We start from the raw sequence: 25,258 nt of genomic DNA, 5'->3' as shown, positions 1-25,258 counted from the left end.
GTATCAATGCAAGGAAAGATTCTAGGGCTGTGTCTTTATTCCGGTTCTGTCATGGCAAATAAAACAGGGAGCAAACAGGAAAACCTGTAGCCTGAAAGGGAAACATTTTCCACCTTTCTCCCATCCAAATGCCTTGAGGAGGGAGCCAGAGAGGTGGGAATCCAAAGCAAGTGCAGGAGGGTGGTGTGTCCCTGTGGCATAGGGAGTACTGGTGCCTCCCCCATGCCAGAGAGCTCCCTCCGCCCCTCACTCTCCAGCAGCATTCACTTCTCTCACACACACTGGCTTCAGCCTATGTCCTGCATCCCTGAGCTGGTCGGGAATTGTTGCTCCAAAGCCTGTGGGGCTGTGTGTGGCAGCGCTAGGGGCGGCTGATGAGGAGCCGCCAGTGTGGGCACTATGTTCTGCACCAAGCTGAAGGAGCTCAAGCTCACAGGGGAATGTCCCTTCTCTTTGCTCACACAGAGTCAGGGCTCCGAGGAAGGGGACGAGGATGTGCCGGGCACTGCTGCTGCTTCTTCCCCCATCTGTAAGGAAGTATGTGAGATCCCCGGCCCGGGAAACAGAGATGAGGGAACCCCGCAACGAAAGAGCAGCCGGAGCAAGGTCTATCTGCACACCTTGGCAGAAAGCATCCGAAAGTTTATCTTCCCTGAGGTAACTGCTGCCACACACACATATACACACACATATACACACTCTGGTTAGGCGAGCCAGTTACTAAGGCGCCGGCAACCAAGGGGTTAATGCGGTTTGGTAAGGGGCTAGGAATGGGCTCACAGTTATTTAGCTGATATGAGAAAAGTGCAAATTTGGGCCCCAGTAGCCAGACATGCTGTACTGCCCAAAATACTTGGCAAAACTGGCAGCAGAGAAGGAGTTAATCGCTCCAAATTGTTTTCTTTCTGTTACTGGCCAGTACACTAGCCATCATGTATTGGGTCAGTCCTGGATTTACTGTACAGCACCACCATTCTGCAAAGGGGCAGGGACATGGGTGCTTTAGTCCTGCTGATGCAGCAAAGGATGGGGCAACAGTTACTCTCAGGGATAACTGGCAGCAACAAGCATACTGCTGGGAATGTCCTATCTAGTGAAGAATCATATCAGAAGCAAGAATGAGTTAATGCTTTGGGACCTTATGTAATGAGAGATTTGCTTTGCTTAGAAAGGGGTATCTGATATAACAAAGGGGCAGCAGGGCAGTGCATTTGGTGCAACTTTATTGGAATGTATATGTGCATACGGGCAAAGTGCCTATGGGTATCTAGTACAGTGCTGTACATAGAATAGTCCAGGTGCTGGGCTCATTCACCATGGGTACAGGAACAAGTGTTGGAGTGTTACAGGGCCCTTACACAGACCTCTTGTGCCTGCACCCATGGCAGCGGCAAGGCGTTCTCTGTACCATAAATATACCTAGCATTCTCTGGCTCTCCTGCCTAGAGCGTCCTAAATAATACAAAATTGTGTGCCAGCCATATAGGATGCAACACTAAAATGCACTGCCAGCACTGCATACAACAGGCAGAAATGTCTGCACTGTATTTGTAAACGGAAAGCGTCTTGCGTGTGTTTAACAGGTGCAAATCCCAGGGCATTTGGAGCAAAGGGCAAAAAACATCTGCCCCAGTAAATAAGGTGTTATATTTTTTGTTTGAGGAACAATAAGATTGCAAGGCAGGGTTACACTTTATTATAATGCAGACACACTTGTTCTACAACTCTCTGGTTAATCTAACTGGTTGGTAGGCTCACCCTCCATAGCAACTAGTCAGTAAGCTGCATAACAGAATGACAAATAGGAGAATGGCTGCATAAGGAGAACTGTCAGTCTGATTTCTAGTTGCCAGGAACTTTGCATTAGAAACATAGAATGTTTAAGTTTTATTTTAGAAAACCCTAAACAGAAATACGTACAACTAAAAGAAAACACATAAAAGGGAGAATGACAAGATTATTTATATTACAAGTGTATGAAATGGTGATTAAAACTGTACTTAATGTGAATATCTCATTTTTGAAATTTTTAAATTAAATTTCAATTAATGTAAAGTGTCTTGTCCAAATGTGTCTCTCAGAATGAAACCCAGATGCTAAATAAAATTCCATTGCACCCCCCTCATATATTGTTTTCTGATATGGCTGTACCTAAAAGAATTCATGGCTATATGCTTAAAGCATTGAATTTGTATTATAAAATTGATGCACATTTTAAAATAGATATTTATATGTCCCACTTGCATATCTGTCGCAGCAGTTTGTAAATAGCTACAAATCACTTTCTTTGCTTCCCCCTGGGGACAAGTTATTCTAGTCTTAAAGCAACATGCAGCTTGCTCCATTGGAAACAATGTATAACGAGATATCAAATAATTACTATAGGGAGCACCTCCCACCTATAGAGAGACCAAAGTAGATTGCAAAGAGTGCAGGATCAAAGTCAAAACAGAAAATGATGCTAGTATAATTTTCTTTGGAATTTTCATTGGAAACAACAAATTCTATTTAAGCCAGTTGCAAATAGCAGCTACAAGTTACCACAGGCCATATGTGTGAAATTATATATATTTTAGAGAAAATTCCCTTTTAACGTGTTTTTTGTATCTCTGGATGTACTGGAGTCACCTCAAGTGTTGACTTTTCTTGCCAAGCTAAGCTCCAAACCTGTCTGCTGTTGTTCTCAGCTGCTGCTGTGAAAATTGTGTTTCCAGATCAGCTCTAAGGCAGAAAATTGCTTTCTCAATCTAGATGATTGGATTGAACTTGGTAAATCTGGCTTGATTACTGGAGCAATGATCCCTGTCTCTAGGGATGTACTGTATATTGTATGGTGCTGATTGTGAATCACACTGGGCAGAAATGGATGCAAGTTCCATTCCTCTTTCTGATCTACATCAGAATTAAAAGTAAATAGCGCTGCTCGTTCTGTTTTCACATGCTAATGTATTATTCCTTAGGCAGGTAAAGATATGATAGAATGCCACCAACCAGTGCACATATGCTGTAGATAAGTGTGCCAGTGAGATTTCTGGCTTCAGTTGAACGAACCGGCGGAAACACTTTCTATTCCTGCAAATAAACTTAGCCTTATTTAGTTCTGTCTATATCATTCCAAGTTATTCCTAGTTATACATATCTTGTATCCAGTAAAATTAGCATTGCAATAAACAGCGTTTATATGAGAAACTTTTTAACAGACACATTTATAGATGGCATTTAACAGCTTTCTAGACTTATTTCAGGCATATGTTGAGAATTTAACGGATGTACAGTGCAGTATGCAGTGCTTATGTGCTGATATGGAAATAAATCTGTACCGACTTTGTGTAGATTTGCCATTGAAAAGCACGGCTAACTGCATTTTACCCTCGTGGCAAATCGACCCCTTTTAAGATATAAAAATTGTCGCCTGGTGAGTCTGGTTTAATGACTTGCTGAAGGGAAACAGTCAGGATGTAAATATTTCTGCAGGTGGGAATCACTTCCAGACACAATGGCACTGCAACAGCAACAAACACAAGTGGCTTTTCTTCTAATATTAGGATATAAAGCTCCGGTACTTGCACAGCGCAGTGGATTCTTTGCAGCTCCGGTTGAATCCCAGATGTCATTGTTTAATCTGGGAAAGCTTCTGATTGTGGGAGCTGTGCTACAGAACAGCTGCAGAGCTTGACTTCTCTGCGCCAAGGGCACTGAATGTCACCACCGGAGATGAGCATATCAGTCGGGCAGAATCCTAATTTTGCCTGAATCACTGCCAGTTGCAACAAGCAAAATCAATTCACAAATTTGTTTTCTACGTTCAATGACGTCTTGATTTGAATTGGACTATGTATGAATCTACATACAGGGGAGTTTGATCCATGAAGGGATATTTTTATGCTAAAAAATCCTAGTAATAATTTACTCACACACCTCAGCACAGAGTTTAGACTTAAGCTTTAAGGTCTTAAATTACACCTTTAGGTTACATTTTAAGTAAGTTGTGGAATGGCCAGTAATTATTTTTGTAGTTTTTAAACGATTTGACTTCTTCTTCTGACTCTTTCCTGCTTTCAAATAGGGGTCACTGATCCCAGCAGCCAAAAACTATTGTTCTGTGAGGCTAAAATTTTATTGCTATTGTTACTTTTTATTACTCTTCTTTCTATTAAGGTCATCTTCCAGGCTCTCATTCATCTTCAAACCTTTGCTTGGTTTCTAGGGTAATTTGGACACCAGTAACCATGTTAAAAAACTGCTGAACAGAAAGCTAAATAATTTAAAAACCATAAATTATAAAAAATGAAGACCAGTTGCATTATGTCTCAGAATATAAATCTCTACATCATACTTAAAGTTAATTTTAAGATAAATACTGCTTGAGCCAGCAGTACCAACTATGACCCTACCTGCTATTAATATACTTTTTGTTGTTACTGGTTTGTCTGTATATCTATCTATCTATCATCTGTCTATCTATCTATCTATCTATCTATCTATCTATCTATCTATCTATCTATCTATCATCTATCTATCTATCTATCTATCTATCTATCTATCTATCTATTGTTGAGTCATTCTCAATAAGATAACAGCTTTTTGGCACATTTTGTTGCACACTGAATGCATGGCAGCTAGAAGAAAACATAGCATGACAACATTACTATCACCAAGCACAAGAGCATTCTGGGTCTTACCCCCCCCTTATGCATTTGGGAGACCCAGAATGCTGTTGTCTGACGTTCCTGTAGCATCTCCTGCATACATGGTCAACATTTCTATGCCTTGTAAGAGCAGCAAAATGAACAGCAGCACCTTTTCCCCTTAATAAAAGCCATTAATCACTTTGTGTTTTCTTTTTTTCAGTTTGACAGACTGAATCTTGCCCTTCAGCGGTCAATAGCAAGGCACAAAATAAGAGGCAGCACCAGCAGGTAAGCAGATTTGTGGAAATATCTGCATTCACGTATTTATATTGGAGTAAAATAGGTAGACTTCTTTTGATTCATAGCACTGGCACAGACGAGATCTTCAATATATCCCTGACTATAGTGCATTCTTTTATTCCCTTAATATGTTCAGGATAAAAATAGATGTTTCTAAGCCCTCCTAAGGCTGCAATCACTGACCTGTCTGTCAAAATAATCTAAGACTGAACATATGAAGAGGAAGTTAGTGCTGTATCACAACCACTTTATTTTGGTTATCCTTACACATACAGTTTGTATTTTCTTATAATAAAAGAAAAATGAAAGGGATGCAGTAGATATTGTAAAACACTATTTTTTTAAGTTAAGAGTATAGTGTACATATAACAATTTTCTGGCATATTTAATTGATCTTGATCTTTATTTTATGCTTAATAATTCCTCATAATCTCTTCTCTTAAAAGAACGAAGATAAGCACTGGTGTTACAATATTGCCAGCTGTGGAGTAGTAACTGGCGGTTACAAAGGAGAATTTTACATGAGATAGAATACCAAAAACATTACCATAAAAATGAAGTGTTTAATAAGATAGTTAAGTTATGTGTTTAGCTCTAATAGCACCTGTAAACTTTGAAATCATTGCTACAAGATTGAGTGAGAGCTGACTACTTGTAGCTAGCTTAAAGGATTACTTTCAATTAACTTTTAAGCAGACAGTTAAAAATGAGAGATTGTAGAATGAATAGGACAGGGCATCAATAGAAAGCGAAAAAAGTAACAATAACAATACAATTTTAGTCTTACGGAGCAATAGTTATTTGGTTGCTGGGCTGAGTGACCTCCATCGGAGAACCAGTGGTTTATGAGCAACATGTTGCTCACCACCACCTTTGATGTTGCTCCCAGTGGCCACTATGTAGGTGCCCATTTTTAAAATTTTGGAAGCACAGAGACACAGTTTTACCCCAAGCAGAGCCCCATGCAATTTACCTGTCCACATGGGGACACCAAATAGCCAATCACAGTCCTTATTTGGCATCCCCAAAAAACTTTAATCATGCTTATGTGGCTCACCAACACTTTTTACATCTGAGTGTGGCTCCTAACGAAATAGGTAGCAAAATCAAATAACGGGTGTACATCCATCAGGATCCCTCCACTCCTGAACACTTAAATCCAAATGGTCATAGGCAGCACTCCAACTAGAGTGCTGCTATGACCATTTGGATATTTGAGTGTAGCTCACAAGTAAAAAAAAAAAGGTTTGGGATGAACAGCCTTTTAAATAGGTTACATTTTTTGTATCATGGCAAGTGGACTGCAAATTCTGGAGCAGCCTGTTCCTGTATGGAATTGGTTTTAGCTTGCATCCAGGAATCTGCTGGAAATCACCAATGTTGCATTATACTTTAATTATTGCCAGTATTTAAAAAAATACATAAACTGCAGTTAAGAGGCATATAGGTCTCTCCTAGGCTCTCATGTCAGGGGACAGGGGAGAAATTGCAGCTCCACAACAAAGGAGCAAACATTTAATTTGGTTAAAAGCCAAATGTTGTTGGAAAAGCAAAGTACAAATATTCACAGATCCGTAAAAAAGACAAAATTCTAAATTTAGATAGCAAGTGTTACTTTTAACTATAAATCGTACAGTAAAGCTCTCTAAAAATAAATTTGGATACTATACGCAAACACAGTAGAATATGGCAGAGGGAGAGGTTGCAACCAGAAGACAGGAAAAGGGATCTACGTGAGCTTATTCCCATAAATCTTTCTGCTGTGCGTCACCACCCAAGTTGTATAACATGCACTTAAGTAATAGATGTATATATTTAGAAGAACAGTACTTCTCATGTATACTCTGTCCTATACCAAGGGAAAAAAGTAGCTAAAATAGACGGTAACTGCATCAGACATGACAGCTTCATTGGGAGTTTGTTATACTCTGATGTAATGTGAAAATGGTGAATTTTGAGATTTTTAATATTGCTCTGGAATGAACATAGAACAAAACGGATATTTTCTTGTAATGTGGCATATTGGCATTTAGGCATGCAGTCATTTGTATGTTTAACATATAGGGGCTGATTTACTAAGACACGATTTCGAATCCGAATTGGAAAAATTCCGATTGGAAACGAACATTTTGCGACTTTTTCGTATTTTTTGCGATTTTTTCGGCGTCTTTACGATTTTTGTGTAAAAACGCGAGTTTTCCGGCATCTTTACGATTTTTGCGTAAAAACGCGAGTTTTTCGGCATCTTTACGATTTTTGCGTAAAAACGCGAGTTTTTCGGCGTCTTTACGAAAGTTGCGCAAAGTCACAATTTTTTCGTAGCGTTAACACTTGCGCGCAAAGTCGCGCCTTTTTCGTAGCGTTAAAACTTAAAAGGCGCAACGTTTCGCGCAAGTTTTAACGCTACGAAAAAATCGCGACTTTGCGCAACTTTCGTAAAGACGCCGAAAAACTCGCGTTTTTACGCAAAAATCGTAAAGACGCCGAAAAAAACGCAAAATTACCGATCATTACGAAAAAAACACAATCGGACGCATTCGGCCCGTTCGTGGGTTAGTAAATGTGCCCCATACTGTATGTGAATCACTGCTTGTCTCTAGCTACACTAATATGCACAGCTTTGTTGCATCAGCTTATTGCACAACAGAACTATTTTGTTTACAGTTACACTCAAGAGTCATTTTTATAAAAATAATTACTCAAAAATATATAGTGTAAGCTGACTGTTGTTTCTGTTAATTTTGCCACACCTATTGAGTGTGCCGTACCTAAACATTTGTTTAGCTTCAGAGAAATTCTGTTGTAACTACAGGGGTGGGAATCTATTATCTGAAAACCCATTATCCAGAAAGCTACAAATTATGGGAAGGCCATCTCCCACAGAGCTCTTATCTATAGCTTCCACTGTATAGTTTCAATTCCATTTAAAATTAGGTACGTTTTGGATTCTATCATTTGAATATTTTCATATTTTTTTTGAAATCCTGGTATAGCAACAACACAAAGGACATTTATAAAAGGAAGAAGGACTATGCATTATCCCTCTAGAATTCATTTTTCAGCTCACCTGTATACAAACACGTGCACGCACAAAAATATTGAATTGAAATTCAGCATTTTTTCCTGATTAGAACAGTAGGAGTTTTTTCTTATAAATGATCACACCATATCCTAATGAATTTTGGAGTATTTCCAGTTCTTCTAGTGTAACTGTTATTGTTATGTTTGTTTTGGGGTTTGATGGTTTTGGTCTAGTATTTGAGATTAATATATGTCTTACTTATCTCAACCACAATACTGAGGACACTTAACTGAGTGACTTGTGTTTGTGCTAATTGTTTTTGCAGGTCAGCTTTTTCTGGTTTTAAATTGCCAAGTATGCCTGTTTGTGGAAAAACTGCAGAAACAGAAAATTTTGAAAAAATTGTTATCGATCAGTCAAATGCAGCAGGTATGTATGTGAATATGTATGTATATATGTATTTATTTATAGTGCTATTTTTATATTCAGCACTGTACATTTTTACAATACAGTAATAGTACAGATATTGATACACAGTTACAAAGATTATGTTAGAAGATACAGGAAGAAGGATGTCCCTGGCCCTTAGAGTATAAAATCTAGGTGGGTGACATACAGACAATCATAGATACAGTGCTGGTTCTCCAAGATGGAGGGTTTTGATTTTTGTTTTTAAGAGGGTGAAGGTGAATTCATAATGGAGCAATTCATGTATGGGTTTCCAGAGGAAAAGAGCAGCAAGAAAGGTTTAAGACAGGAGATAGCATTGGATGTGGGTGGAGGAAAAAATTATATTCTCAGAGGAATGTATGAGACAATCAGGAGCTCATAGAGACACAACTGAAGAGAATTAGTGCAGTGCGGAAGAGTGAATGGCTTTGCAGAAGGGAATGTAAGTTATCCTTAACCTTATTAAATCTTTACATGGGAGGAACAGGTTATTCATTAGGTGAGAGCAGTCATTTTCTAGCATCAGAGTTTAATAAAGACAGAAGGGGTGGGTGACTGGAAGGCTAGTTAGCAGTAGGTTGCAAGAAAAGCAGGTGAATATATGAAGCAATAATATATTTTCATTATCCTAAATGAAACCTATATGTAATGTTATGTAGACTGAGCAGGACTTACTGCAATAACTACCTGTAGTGAAAGGTTTTTATTTGGAGTATACTCACTGAAAACTTAGATGCTGAAACCCTCTAGCCTTCTGACAACACATTTCATATTCTTCAAACATTTACCCTTCCTTCCTTTGCTCTTTAGTGTATGGTCTCTACTTTAGTACCTATCTCTATTATCTTCCTTTTCTTGACAGTCAAAAATAGTCCATATATGTTGCTCTTCATTTTAAGCATGATAGAAAAAATCTTTCATGATGCTTGTGCACCCAACCATATTAAAAATGACTGAACATCACAAGCTAAAAATAGTATCCATGAATTCCCATTAATTCACCTCGCCAGAGGCAACCATTAAGAATTCTCATTTTCTCCACTACTTTTAGCCTTTTATATTAGCATAAACAGTCTCTGAACAGTAATTCATTTTATGTAGATGATATTCTCTTTAGCCTGCATTCATAATAATTATTATGGAGATCATTCTGGATCAAAGCTGAAATAGTGAAAAGCCATAATATGCATTAACTAACCCTTGTGGTTATGTATGTAACAATTCCAGGGTTCAGTTTAGGGCATGGGTTTGTATAGGAAAAGATTCAATTTAATAAGAAAAAAAATTCTCATTAACTTGAATCTGGCCTAAATTTGGCTTAGTATTTTCCAAACTAAGGAGCAGATTTATCAAAAAGTGAGTTTAGAGCTTAATGCATAAAAACTCACCCACGTTCTATTCATTTCTATGGGATTTTTGTATGTATGTATGTATGTATAACTTTATTTATAAAGCGCTACTTATGTACGCAGCGCTGTACAGTAGAATACATTAATATAAACAGGGGTATTAAAATAGATAAATACAAAGTATTACAATAAATACAAGATACAGTTGCAATGAGTTAAGAGTCAGAGACACAAGAGGAAGGAGGTCCCTGCCCTGTAGAGCTTACAATCTATTTGGGAGGGTAACTTACAGACACAAATAGGCAAATATAAGTGCTGTAGGTCACAGTGGGTGACATTACAATATAAGTGCTAGTTCCCTGGTCAGGTGCTGGGCGAGTGCTCCAAAAGGTAGTCTTTTAGTTTGGTTTTAAAAAGACTAAGGGAGGATTCTTAGAAGTGAGGGAGGATTTTTAGAAGTGTATTTATCAAATGGTGAGTTTGAACTTTCACCCATTGATAAATACACTTCTAAAAACCCCATAGAAATGAATAGAATGTGGGTGAGTTTTCAAAATGCAATATGCACATGAAATTAATTCATTTTTCCATATGTTTTACGTGTGGGGAACGCTACAGCATATTTCTGTGGGGCCCAGAAACTTGTAACACCAGTGGTCAAGGTTCAAACCACCATTAATTAAGCCCAGACTGGCAATCTGTGGATTCTGGCAAATGCCAGAGGAGCTGCTATAAGATGCAATAGACAGTCACTATTTATTGGGCTGGTGGGTGGCTGCTTGGGCTTCTGGGTACTTGAAATGCCAGGGCCTATGCTGAATTCCAGTCCAGACCTGCCTACAATTGTGCAGTTGCTTCACATTACTAACAAGGGTATCCTGTGTGCAACATAACCCCTCCCCATCTTTATTTTTTACTTGCCCTAGTCATAAAATAATTGAATGACATAACAAAACATACATTGATTATAGACTCTATGGTCTTTAAACTCTAAAGGTACCATGGTAGTTGAATAATGCTCAACTGTATCATTATAATTTCACAAGATTAACTGATTTCATTCCTAAATAAGGACTAGAATGCCTAAGAATACTGAGAGAAAAAAAGAAAGAGTGAACATTATGCTTTGTTAGCAATTAAAGTCATGAATCTGTTGTAGAGGATGTAAGTGTTCCAAGATCCTTAAGCCCAGATTTGATGTCTTAAAATTACTGTAGTGATGACGCAGATTCCACTGCTGTTGAAACTATGCAAATGACAGAATGTTACTTTACATAATGTGGAGGTTTAAATCTGCGTATTTGCATATCCTAAACAGATTCGTTGATTGTAATCTGCTTCAGTAGTAATTTTGTTGCCATGCATCCGGCCCAATCCTCTAAAGTCTAATGACAGCCTGGCACTATGTATCTGTGCCCATTTATGTCATTGCTTCCTTTAATTTGTACATTTATTGTATTTTGTTGATTTTAGAATTCTCCTGTCTAAAATTGATGATACTTCTTTAAAACTTGATCTTATGTTTCAAATAATTGACAACTGTTGTTGTCCCCCCACTGTAGAAAGCCCATTCTATACATCCACCTCACTTTGTGTTAAATGTTGCAGGGAGCAGACTAGAATGGGATCTATTTTAATGCAAAATCGCTAAAAGTTCAGTTCCTCAAGTCTATAGGGGTAGCGCTTGTTCTTTTGTCCCCTCACAAGCACCTTGCCCCAGAGAAAACCACCCCAGTCTAACATCATAGTTTAAATCTTCCATCCCCTTTACCAGTTTAGTTGCAATCTCTCTAGCTCATTAATATCTTTCTTAAGGGTTGGGGCCCTGGTAAGATTAATGACACTGAAAAAGGTTAGAGTTATGATAAATGATTACTGATACTAATGAATCATAACTATAACTATATATATATTTTTTTAAAGTTGAAGAAGTTTTATAAAAAGGCAAACCTGGAAAACTAGTCAATATTTTTTGAACAATTCATTTAGAAACAAATGTTCAGCAACAGCATTAGTTTGCACAAAAATGCAAGGCAATGGCTTATATATTTAATAAAGTTTACTTTGTTTCCTTAGGCCAGGGCAACAGGGTCACTAGCAGGCTCAGTGTAGACTTTTCTGATATGTCTGGTTGTAATGCTGCCTTTCATTACTGGTCATATGATACCTTGAATCTTTGATCCAATGGTGGATGTTGACCTGTCCTGGCAGAACCCACTTTTGCCTTTTTGACAGTGATATTTTCTTGAAACAGTTTTGGGTATACAGTCTTTTATGTTTTGACAGCATTTAGCCACCTTTAAATGCAAGAAGTCTTATCAGAAAGGGAACTAATGGGAAACTGGGGATCTTCCTCTTTAAGGCACTCCAACTATATAATTGGCATGCTACAATAGTACAGATTATAAATTTTTTAGTTTAATTTTATAATTGTTTAATCATTTTAGGTGTTCCTGTAGAGCATGTTAAAGAAACTTTGGGTGATGAACTCTTTAGAATTTGCTATGAAGAAGATGAACATGTATTGCAAGTTGTTGCGGGAACACTGAAAGACTTTTTAAATAGCTTTGGAACCCATCTGAAACAGAGTGGCCAATCCCGAACACTGGAAGAATGTAGTGGACTTGAAGAAGGTTCAATTCTGTGCCTAGAAAAAGATCAAGATTATTTAAATGTGTACTATTTCTTTCCTAATAATATTACACCTTTAATATTACCTGGAATAATTAGAGCTGCGGCATGCATCTTGTTTGAAACTGAAGTAGAAGTGAGGTTGATACCCCACTCTTGCAGTGATGGCAATGACTTTATTAAGGAACCTTACTTACTGTATTCTGTGCAGGTGAAAAATACAAGGCCTTCATTATCACCAAGCAAACCCCAGTCATATGTTGTAATACCTGCGTCCATTTTCTGCAAAACATTTCCTTTCCATTTTATGTTTGACAAGGATATGACCATGTTGCAAATTGGTAATGGAGTGAAAAGGCTCCTCAACTGGAGAGACATTCCACGGAAATCCACTTTTGAGGAATACTTTGAAATCCTTTCTCCTAAAATAAGTTGTACGTTTAGTGGAATCTTGACTATGTTGAATATGCAGTTTGTTATAAGAGTTAAAACATGGGATAGTACAACTGACCAAACATCAAAGGTAAGAGATTGAGAACTACTCGGTACTTTTCACTAAAATCACTTGCCAGACAGACTGATTATTACATATATTTGTAAACATGTTAAGTTATTTGCTGCCATAGACATTCATAGAACTGTGGCAATATGACTGATGTAACAATATTATACTGATCGATTCACTATTAAGTGCACTTGTAACACACGGTGTCAATGGTTTCATTTTATTTGTGCCGAATTATTTTTTCATGGCAGATTACCTATGTATCTGTAACTCTGTTATAAGGTAAAGGAGGCCTAGACAAACTACTGGACCACAAACTTTGAGAAAGTTTAAAAAATAATTTGCTCACCAAACCGTTGGATGTGGCTCCCAGTGGCCTTAAACAAAGTGTTTGTGCTGTATTTGAATTTCTGGCTTGGAGGAAAAACCTAATGTACTACCAAAGAGATCTTCTTGTAGACTGCCAGTCCACATAGGGGCTACCAAATAACCAATCAAAGCCCATATTTGGTACCCCCACGTATATTTTCATGCTTTTGTTGCATTTAAATGTGGCTCATAGGTAAAAAAAAAAGGATGGGATCCCCGTACCTCTTAAACGATCATGTTGTGGCTTACCAAAATAAAATGTATAAATTGGCCAGTCTTATTCAGCCATAGTCAGCCATTCTTCTGTGTGTGTGATTGAGCAAATCAAGAGACGTTTGATAGTAGTCATTTGGACTTAAAATGCTTCTTGCTAGTGTCCCTAGTGGTAAAGGTCAGAGGATATTGACAATAGAAGGGGCTGAATCCCCCATAGGCCTGAATAGGACAGTTTCAATGGAAATTGGGCTGTGTTTAGTCAGCCTTAGAGTAGAGTTCATCTTAAGGAGGTGAGACAGTTGAAGAAAGATTTGTTTTATAACAAATAAAATCAATTTGTAGCAAACACTTAAAATGTTTGGGCCACATGCTTAGTTATATGCATAGAAAACAGATTGAAATATGTGCTGTTAGCTGTAAATGCATTTATCTTTCAGTTATGTGCACATAAATATATAATGCGATATGAATGCTTCCTTTCCTTGAGGATTTAGATTGAAACTGCACCTCATTAGTTGCAAAGACATTAATGGAATATGACATGTTTTCAATCTTTGAGTCTCATGAGAAATGTAAATGCATCAATCTATTAATAACAGTTTTAGAGAGAAAGACATATGGCTTCCTTTATGCTAGATAATTTTGTAGTGTATCGTTGCCTTCTGGCACATATTTATCAGCTTATAAACATTTAATACCACCTTTATGACCCTGCTTTGTAAAGTTATTCTTAAGAGAGAAAGCCACCATTATTCTTTACAAATGACACTGGCAAGCCTACTTATGCAAGCGAACTTTAAGACCCTATCTTTATGAATCTACAGCTGCAAAATATTTACAGGAATCCACAATGGATGTCTGTGCTTGTGTCGCTTTTCTTTAGCTTGGCACCGTATTGTGGTTATTAAAGAATTTCATATCAACACATAGGGCACTAGTGTCTCTGAGAAAGGGAATAATGTGTTTATATCTCTGCTGTTGACAAAAAGTTGCTCTTGGAATTTCTCATATCTCTATAACCATTCCACAGCCACAGGGCCATTCTATTATGGTGATGTATCTCTATCAGAGAAAACCATTGCAATTTGGTTTACATTTTAACACTAAAGAATATGTTCAAACAAAATGTAATTAGCAAAAAGATTACATGATGAACATTTTTTGCAGATGCTTTAAGTGCTGGGTTGGTAAGCTATCAAGCTATTTCCTATACACACAAATGACTATTTATGAATAAAGCATGTTAACTAGATTGCTGCAATCAGATTGTTTGTTAATGCATAATGTGTTATAGTAGTAATGCTCTGTTATTGAGCCTTCATTCATTGAGATACATTTGTGGTTGTTAGTTTTAGTATGTAGTATGAACTACAGCATTTCACAGTGAGTGGGCACCATATTTGTGAGGTGTGGTGTTTCTTACTCGTCTTCTTGTATACAGTAGGCCAGCTGTGCACGTGAGATCCAATAAGATTACTGGTCTCTTGTTCCAGGTAACGGACTGTGAGAAGCTTGGTGTGATTCAATTTAGCAGCATTCCAAGACTTGTGTTTGTCAGCTTTACCTATTTACAAATGTGATTTCCACAAATTAATTGTTATTGATGTTATTATCCTGGAATATTTGTCTGCAAAAAACCCTTCAAACTAAAGTATATAGAAAGGGAGTGGTTAGATTGCTTTCTGTAAATTAGATATTCTTTTAAAAAAGCATTTCGGTTGAGAAGAGACATTCTCATTTGTATGCAAATCAGAAGGAAATCTGGAAAGGAATCCTAAAATTCTCATTATACGGACTACCCGTGAGATTTGAGTTTTTTAATTGGCATATGTGAAGTGAAGGAAGTGAATTCACTTGAAGGAATACTGTCATGAGATCAGTTAATAGAGCTTCTTCAACAGAATCCAGAATTGAAATCAAAATACAGCACAAACAAATGTTTTTATATTTAATTTTGAAATTTCACATGGCACTAGTAATATTCTTTATTTCCCAAGGTGCCACATCCATGTGACTTGTGCACTGATAAACTTCAGTCACACTTTACTGCTGAGCTGCAAGTTGGAGTGATATCACCCCCCCTCCCAGCAGCCGATCAGCAGAACAATGGGAAGGGAGTAAGATAGCAGCTCCCAGTAGATATCAGAATAGCACTCAATAGTAAGAAATCCAAGTCCGGCTTGGGACTCCTCCAGTTACATGGGAGAAGGAGAAACAATAGGTTACCTCAAATGTATGCGCCTATACACCAGTATTACATATAAAAAATACATTTGTTGGTTCAAGAATAAAATTTTAAATGGTAGACAGATCATAACAGAATCACTTTAAGAAACATTTTTGGTGAGGAGACCCATCCTTATTTGTATGAAAAGCAGTAGGTTGAATCCAGTGTGCATTTGGGAAAACTGATAAGCATGCTGTCGGGCTGTGTTTTTAATCCCAAAGGGTGAGGCTCAGTCTCAAGCATATTCCTTAAAATGGAAATACTGAGCTTCCTTCCCAGAATTTGTTTTGCTGAAATATTCTCAAAAGTCTTATTACAGTGCCTACAGTGTTTATACACAGACAATTTTGAACACTAAATAAATCTAAGAACGAATATGTTGAGACAAGAAATATAATTGGCCACACACCCAAAATCCCAAAGGTCCAGATATTGTTGAGAAATTAGTAGATAACGGCATCAAAACAAAGACCACTTATTTCTAGTAATGCCAATGACACATAGGCCGATGATATACAGTGGCAATGCAGGTATGGAATCCCTTATCCGGAAACCCCTTATCCAGAAAGTTCCAAATTATGGAAAGGCCATCTTCCATAGACTCCATTATAAGCAAATAATTCTAATTTTTTAAAATTATTTCCTTTTTCTCTGTAATAATAAACCAGTACATTGTACTTGTTCCCAAGCAAGATATAATTAATCCTTACTGGAGGCAAAACAAGCCTATTGGGTTTATTCAGCATTTAAATGATTTTTAGCAGACTTAAGTTATGAAGATCCAAATTACGGAAAGATCCCTTATCTAGAAAACCCCAGGTCCCAAGCATTCTGGATAACAGGTCCCATACCTGTATTTATATTATTTTAATATTTCAGACATTTAGAGCTTACTATTTGTATAGTTTTTTACTACCTGATAATTGGGTTACAATAAATCCTTTTGCATATGCAATTGATCTGTTTGTAGCATTGATTTTACTAAGAGCAATAAGAATTCCAATTGCTGAGCATTTTTTTCTATTCCCAGGCAATGAATTTGAAAGGTCAAATGATCTATGTATTTGAATCCAGCGCCATTTTGTTTTTGGGATCACCATGTGTGGACAGATTAGAAGATTTCACAGGACAAGGGTTGTATCTATCGGATATTCCAATTCACAATGCCCTGAGGGATGTTGTATTGACTGGGGAACAAGCAAGAGCACAGGATGGATTGAAAAAGAGGTTAGGAAAGCTAAAAGCTACTCTTGAGCAAGCTCATCAAGCTCTAGAAGAGGAGAAAAAGAAGACTGTGGACCTTTTATTTTCAATTTTTCCTGGTGAAGTCGCTCAGCAGCTGTGGCAAGGGGAAACTGTACAGGCCAAGAAATTTAATAACGTAACAATGCTTTTTTCAGACATTGTGGGATTCACAGCAATCTGCTCTCACTGTTCGCCCATGCAAGTTATCACAATGCTCAGTGAACTTTACACCCTATTTGATTTTCAGTGTGGAGAACTGGATGTTTATAAGGTAAAACATAATTTGCATGGGGTACAACTTACTTTAGCTCATAATTGTCTCTTGCTTCTCTTGTCCTTCACTGCTCCCTTATTGTACAATAAAATAAACATACAATACAATATAGCTTTATCGGCATATACTGAAACATCGAGAATGATGGTGCCCACCAGAAAACAAGCTGACCATTAAACATTGTCCATTTGTCTTTAAGCAATTTCTATCCAAATTGTTTTTGTACCTCCTCTTTTCTGCTTCCATCTTTTCTCCTATTGGGTTTTCACTTCTTCATCCTATTTGTCCTACCAACCTGCTTATTCCATTATTCAGCATCTTATTTTTCTCACTAAATTTCTTATCTTTATTTTTCACTTTCATTCTTAACCCCATTCTTCTCTTACCTTCTGCCCCCTTGCCTCTTACTTACTTTTTCTCCCCTACCATCTTCTTATTTCCACTCTTCATGCATTCTCTTCCTTACTTGCTTGCATTTCCTTACTTCCTTACTTGCTTGCAATTCCCACAGAAGCAGGACAGCCATAAGGGATTTGCAAGAGCTAATACTTAGTTAGCCATGGTAGGCCATAATAAGCATGGTCAGGACCCTAGAGTGCTAATTCAGTTTATAATGTTGGGTTACTGGCAGTAATTGTAGGTCAACTAGCTGAATAGAAAAGAAGCCTACCGAATGCTGGGACCACCAGGAGATCTTCTGGTACTGTAGTTTCTTGTTATACACCTTTTTTAATGATCAAAACATAATAACCTTTGTCACATTTTAACTGTATTACCTTTTTGGAATGCAAAATATGATTTTATATGAATTTTACATCTGTCGTTTTTTAACATAAGGGTCATTTACTTACTAGAAAACAGTGTGCAAAGTGCAAACACACACCACAGTCTGCTATTTTGTTTGTTGCACACTGCCTTCACTGTTGGCAAATTGCCCAAAATCTCTGTGCTACATTTAGAGTGCAGAGACCTGTGGCTACTGCCAAAAATAGAATTCTACTTTACCTAGCGTTGTATTCTTGAGGGGTGGGAGGCAAGTATGCACCCCCCTCCTGCTCCCTTTGTCCCTTAAGTTCTCTGCACTTCTTTCCCTGATTGTAATGTCCCCTCATATCTTTTTAGTCATTTGGCTTTGCTTTTATCACTGCACACATAATTGCCTATATTTTCATGGACCCTTCATTTCTGAGCTATTATTCTACTGTACATGATCAAATGTGACATGGGCAAATGTCCTACCTGTACCATATATGACACTCACAAAAATGTTATCCCCAATGCTCCAAAATATTGGAATGCCCATAACCTGTTTGAAACTAAAAAATTGTGCCCCGCACACAAATTCTCCCAACCTCATGAGGTCGGTGGCCATGTGACATGGTAGCCATCATGTCTGGCTCAATCACATGTGCTGCCCAGACTCCCTGGGGTTGAGCATCAACTAGGAACATGCGACCCTAGTCCATAAGGCATGGTGCTAAAAATTATGGAAAATTTTGTCAGCCCTCCAGGAGTCACTTTCATTTACACCCCAGATGGGTATCTATTAAGGGGCTTGTTGGACTGTCTTGTGAGAAAAGTGAAATTTTTTTGGGAGTGATAAATGCAAGAACAGTCATAGAAATATTAAACCATAATGGTAAGCAGACATTTTTTTTATGCGCAACATTTTATATGTTTCGCAAATTTTAAACCATATCACAGACTTTTGCACGGTTTCGCAAATTATTTGCTGAAGCAAAACGGGACAGATTTGCTCATCACTAATGGTCACATATATAATTTAAGCAGGGGCTTTGCTACTTATTAAAGGCTTGCTTTTTTTGTAAAACCTTTACATACCTTTATAAACTTAGTACTTGAGTCAAAAATCTCAAAATGTTAAGGTTGAAACAGCTGTTTTCATAAGAAAATGTAAAAATTGTTACTGTTTCAATTAAGAAGCAAGAAAGAGGTCATCATAGTAGGTAGATGTGTGTTTTGTTAATTTGTTACATTTATCTAGGCTAATTTATTGCATATTTATCATTTTAGGTGGAAACTATTGGCGATGCGTATTGTGTGGCTGGGGGCTTACACAAAGAAAGTGAAACACATGCTTTTCAGGTAGCCCTGATGGCCTTGAAGATGATGGAACTTTCAGATGAGGTGATGTCTCCCCATGGAGAGCAAATCAAGGTCAGTTTAATATGTCAGTTAAATAATTTATTTTGATCACAGTTTGCATCTTGCTACACAAACTGTAGGTAAAAGTACATAAAAAGAGCCAGCCTCTATGTGTAAACTGTGTCCACACTGGGCATCACATGCAAAGGGGGCCTGCACCCTACCCCTAGTTCCCGCCCTGGGAATAACAATTCACAAAATTACAGATAAAAATCTGCATTTTGCATTGTGATATTGTTCATTACATTGCACATTTTTATTGTGCAACATGCTTAATAAAGCCCTACTTAAAGGGTTCTTTTTTTACTTTTTTTAGAAAGAATTTTATTGTAAAAATTGACAAATCATTAAGGTTGAGGAGACTGCCTCATACAGATACAAGTAAACAAAAGGAATTCTGGGAATGAATTCCAAACTCATAAAAAAAAAATCCCATTTACATGGGTTTATCCTATAGGCTAAAGCTCACCCACTGGGTTTAAAGCAGAAGTCAGGATAATAGCTGATCAGATTCCCAACTACAGACATTGCAAACTCGCACAAATGATAAAATGCGCAATCTATTTGCTGCTAGTGGAGTCGCTACATATTTGAATATAAGCAAGCATTTTTGCACAGAATGCATTGGTAATGTTTTTTTAGTTTTTTACTTACTCTTCTCCATATAGAGCTAAGTGGTGAGCAACAGTTTTGCTGGCTATCTAATGTCTACTGTTTGTGACTTGAAAACTTGCATTGATATAGAATATACCCCATTTATAAAAGATTGTTTTATACTAATTAACTTAAAACAGAACACGTTTTACTGGTTATTGTTACTGTTCAAAAAAGCAGTCATTTTTAATCTCACAAATAGATGTCAGTTGCTTAAATAAGAGTTCATGTGATTGAAATTGGACAGTATGGCGTATCTGATTGATATCGATTAGCAACGACTTAGGAATACATTACTTTGAGCAACTTCATTGAAAGAAAAAAATATTTGAGTGTAGAGATGATTAATCTAGGGAAATACATATTTTTGAGGATTTCTGTTACTTTGGGTTTAACACACTATTAGCTGGCAACAACTGAACAAATCTGACAAATGAAAACTAGTAATACACTTGTTATTTTTTATTGTTAAGATGCGTATCGGTTTACATTCTGGGTCAGTAGTCGCAGGCGTTGTTGGAGTGAGAATGCCAAGATATTGCCTTTTTGGAAACAATGTGACCCTTGCCAACAAGTTTGAATCCTGCAGTGTGCCAAGAAAGATCAACGTGAGCCCTACAACCTACAGGTAGATCCTGTGTCCCATTGTGCTGTAATGTTTGTGTTGTAAATTGGGATCTAGACTACTCCTCTCACTTTCATGATATAGTGTGTTATCCTATTACACATAACGAGATTTACAATCTATACCACTTAATTAGTGCTTAAAACTCTTAAATGAACTTTTATTCCCAAAGAAAGCTTTTATTGTTTCTAGGGATGCACTGAACCCACTTTTTTTGGGTTCGGCCGAACCCACCCCGATCCGGATCCTAATTAGCATATGCTAATTAGGATTGGGAAGGGTTTTCCCCCTAAATGTTAACCCTTTGATAGTTAGCATATGCTTATTTATGCTAATTATGTATGGCATTGCTGCAAAAAGAAAATGTGAGCTGGGAATCTAGCATACACCCTAAATATTAGACCACCTTTACTGAACACATTGTGATTTTACTAATATCTTGAAATTAGAAACCAACAGCAGCTTTGTAGAAAAGGCCTTCTCTTCTGTCTAGCCTTTTTGATTATTATCCGGCATTGCGTCATCCTTAATAATAATGCAGTCAGACATTCTGCTAATTTAGACCAGACTGAAGACATGCTTCTTATATTTAATTGATTAATCCTTCACTGCTTTGCAATTTAGTTTTGCAAATATTGAGTCAGAATGATGTTATTTTAATCAGTCTCCTAGAAAAGTGTGTTCACCTTGCAACTTTTCCGATCAATTATCGATGTTGTTTAAACTTGTTGGAAAAAAACTTGTGTGGGATTCAATATGTCAGCCCACTTCTTTTGGGGGTGTGTGAAATATCCAATTCTTTAAGAGTCAGGAAATGATAAATATTGGTTTCATTAAAATAACTTGAATTGACCCTTGAGAAATTCCTACTAAGATCAAATAGCTGGGAATCCATCAGGAAACTTTCTAGATTTCGCATTCAATCTTTAATCTATGATATAGTACAAATGATCTACAAATGATATTCAAAAACTTAAAGGTGATTGCCACCTAAGAACAGTCTTTTGGATGATGAAATAAAATGTCACTTTCCAAAATACATTGATTAAAAATTGTTGATGGGTTGTTGATGTTCTCATTTTGCCATTGGCGAAACGGCCAGCAAAAAAATGTCGCCCACGTCAAAAAAAATTGTTGCGCGCGTAAAAAAAATGACATGCAGAAAAAAAAGTTGCATGTGTCATTTTTTCCGCTCATCACTAGTTTTAAGAAAAGTTTTTTCTGGTTCTGACTCTTGTTTAGCAGAAGTCAGTTCTCATCCAGGTCTGTTTATCATTATGTTTCTATTGCACTGTTTCAGGAATCAGAACCAGGAGTAAGGATAATATAAATAGACAGGAAGAGGCCTATTCATTCTAATTTTGAATTCTTTTTATTTGTATTGGTTTTATTTGAATAAACTTAAAACTTACCAAACTGGAATGTGTGCTTAATTATTAAAACACTTGATCTAATTAAACAGTGACAAGAAGCTGAAATGCCTCAAATTCACACTTTATTTATTATATTCAATGGGTCTACAAACTCTCAAAAAAAATTAGGGATGCACTGAATCCATTATTTGGGAATTTGGGTGAATCCATTGTGAAAGATTCTGGCGACCCTGAACTGAATCCAAGTCCTAATTTGCATATGGAAATTAGAGTACAGAAGGGTCAAAGAGAACCGTGCATGCAGTAAGTGGAAAGTTTTCTAATTCTATGTTCATGTGACAAGAAGTCACGTGATTTTAAGGATTCAGATTTGGTTCGGCCAGGCTGAATAAAAATGGGTCCTATGGGTTCAGATGTCGGTACAGCTCTGCCTGCAATCTTACAGCATCAATAGTGTTAAAAATGATTGGTCTAGGAACAAGTATAATTATAGATCAAGCTAAAAAGTAGATTTCCATGTTGGGATCAGTAAGTCATGTATTTTTTTTACCAATTGCTCATTATGCTGTTTGCCTTTATGTGGATGGTTAAAGCTATAGCGCATGAATAGCCAAACTTGATGGATGTGTCTGTTTTTTTAGGCACAGTTACACAGTGCATGGGTCCTTGCATTTAGTTAGCAGTAAACTTTACTATTCTTATACTGCCTGGTTTTTTAATTGACTAGATTGGGGTAAACTTTACCCATGTTATTCAGTAAACCCTTAAAATTGTTATTGAAAAAAAATGCTTTACATTCATAGGCACTTCTGCCATGAGGCGAGCTGAGACACTTGCTTTAGGTGGCAGCGTTCGGCAAGTTACCAGGGACAGCAAAAATCTGCCACTGGTCACTTCAAGAGCCAAAATTCTGGTTTTCAAATTGGAATTTTGTCTTTTCTTGTGCAGAAAGAGCTTTCTGTCCTACGGATGCAGCCCCCCACGACCTAAAAAAGCAGTATCCACTAGGCTGCCTTCAGGGGACACTTACCACTGAAACGTCCTGTTTGCATTGTGAACAGTATAAACTGTACATTTAAGTAATAACTTTTTCCATTTAAACAGACTGCTGAAGGATTACAAAGGATTTACATTTACTCCACGATCAAGACAAGATCTCCCACCAAACTTTCCCAGTCACATTCCTGGTATTTGTTATTTTCTCGAAGCCTATAATCAAGAAATGCTGCCCAGAATGTGCCAAAGAAAGACTGTTGAAGACACCCATTTCATCAAGACAAAATGATTTATTTAATCTTAACATACTGATATTATATATACAGATAAATATATATATATGGCTCTTAATTAATTGTGCAACAAATATGCTTATGTCGTCTTCCTTAATATTGATGAAATCTTGAAAACCATACGCTTCCAGTATTAATCACTTAGAAGTTATAATCTACTGCAAAATTTTTCTGGACTGTAGAATGCATTTTAGAAGAATTCAACTGGTTTGAAAAATGGGAACATTGTGGTTTTAGTCTTCCAGTTTGGAAATGATTCTCTATTATGGCACGGTACTTGGTAAGATTATGCTTTTCTGCCTAGGAAAGATTTTATTTAAAGATTTGTACTTATATTTTTGCCTAGAAAAAAAACTTCAGACTAAAATACATGCAAAGTGCCAAACATCACAATTTCAAACAGAGTTTATGTCCAAAAATGTTTTTATCTCTGCACAGTAAAATGCAGTGAAAGTAGAGATCTAAACTTATTTTGTACTACCATTGCCATATACAGTATAAAACACAATGAGATTAGAAGCTTGGCAGAGTGGCAGAGATAGCACAACTTAGCAAGGCAAAGAAAACAACATAACAGAAGGTTTAAAGGTTTAGAGGTTATTTTATAAAAAATATATATATTTTGTAACAGAACAGTGCCAAGAATTCTGTGAATACAAAAGGCATAACAATGATTATGAATTGTTCAAAAAAATGTGATGATAGTTTCACTGTTAGTCTGTTAAAATTCCTTTCTAGGGCCTTCAGTTTGACAACACTGAAATTTAGGAGCAAACTTATCAAAATTTGAGTTCATGTTTTTGCTGCAATTCCATTTTTTTGCGATTAAAATTTCAAATTTGAGTTTAAGTTTCCAGAACTCATATCTTCACCAAAAAAAAACTAAAAAAAACTTGTAGCATCTAAAAGATGGACATTTCATGTAGAAATCATTGAGAGTTGTATTTTTAAATTTCAAGTTATTTTTTAGTTCAGGTTTTGATTATGAATTTCAAATTTTAGCACACATTGATAATAAAGGGTGGAATGTGATTTCATTCTGTTCCAGTTGTTTTCTTACACATGTAAGCAACCAAGTTTTGAAGTTTCTAGATTATTACATTTTTGTGTTTTTTTTTTTTCAAATTTGAAAAACACTCAAAAATCTTTATGTAGTGAGCTGTAATCTCACATATTGATAAATCAGCCCCATAGTGTTGGCTTTAGTACTCTTTTTAGCTTTATATTAAATATTCTCTACAGATAGATTGTGTGATTTTTGTGAAAACTAACAAGGAATATACATATATGGTGGACTTTAGGTGCGTTGGAAAAAGGCTGTGTTTTCCCCTTAAAGAATAAATAAAGTTCTAATCACTGGGGTGGGCCAAATGTTTCCTCCTCCCCCCCCTCTAGGTAACAACTGCAGTGGCACGGGTTACTACTTCTTTCACTACTTCCTTCTTTGCATCTAGTGCACATGTGCAATAAAGTTGCAATCTGAACTTAAAGGGATTCTGTCATGATTTTTATCTACACATTAGAATGGCTTTCAGGTGACCATTTGTTTCTCCTACTCCCATGTAACTGGAGGAGTCCCAAGCCGGACTTGGGTTTCTTACTAATTGAGTGCTATTGTAATACCTACTGGGAGCTGCTATCTGGCTCCCTTCCCATTGTTCTGCTGATCGGCTGCTGGGAGGGGGTGATATCACTCCAAGTTTCAGCGCAGCAGTAAAGTGTGACTAAAGTTTATCAGAGCACAGGTCCCATGACTGTGGCACCCTGGGAAATGAAGAATCTGGCTAGCCCCATGTGAAATTTCAAAATTAATTACAAAAAATTCTTTGCGTTTTTGAAAAATGGATTGCAATGCAGGATTCTGCTGGAGAACCTCTATTAACTGATGTGTTTTGAAAAACATGTTTTCCCATGACAGTATTCCTTTAAAGC

At 36.9% G+C, this 25,258-nt stretch overlaps 1 protein-coding gene across 1 annotated transcript; it reads left to right on the top strand.

Annotated features, from left to right (window-relative positions):
* Positions 1–237: 237 nt before the first annotated feature.
* On the top strand, positions 238–24,816 carry gucy1a1 (guanylate cyclase 1 soluble subunit alpha 1). The gene is made up of 8 exons (XM_002933475.4): positions 238–657; positions 4,852–4,919; positions 8,279–8,382; positions 12,200–12,906; positions 16,731–17,216; positions 19,254–19,397; positions 20,513–20,667; positions 23,142–24,816. The coding sequence occupies exons 1-8, from the start codon at positions 400–402 to the stop codon at positions 23,320–23,322; spliced, it is 2,103 nt and encodes a 700-aa protein (XP_002933521.3). The 5' UTR covers positions 238–399; the 3' UTR covers positions 23,323–24,816.
* Positions 24,817–25,258: the final 442 nt, after the last annotated feature.

The sequence above is a fragment of the Xenopus tropicalis genome, chromosome 1 (genome assembly GCF_000004195.4).
Source record: "Xenopus tropicalis strain Nigerian chromosome 1, UCB_Xtro_10.0, whole genome shotgun sequence".
In the NCBI taxonomy this organism is placed as follows: Eukaryota; Metazoa; Chordata; class Amphibia; order Anura; family Pipidae; genus Xenopus; species Xenopus tropicalis.
The sequence above is the reverse complement of the archived record's forward strand: the minus strand, read 5'-3'. Positions and strand labels throughout refer to the sequence as shown.

Excerpts from the sequence above, each read along its gene's own strand:
- gucy1a1 (XM_002933475.4), top strand. The coding sequence starts at position 400 with ATGTTCTGCACCAAGCTGAAGGAGCTCAAGCTCACAGGGGAATGTCCC. Across the intron at positions 8,383-12,199 it reads CGATCAGTCAAATGCAGCAG|GTGTTCCTGTAGAGCATGTT; the intron begins GTATGTATGTGA and ends TAATCATTTTAG. Across the intron at positions 20,668-23,141 it reads GTGAGCCCTACAACCTACAG|ACTGCTGAAGGATTACAAAG; the intron begins GTAGATCCTGTG and ends CCATTTAAACAG.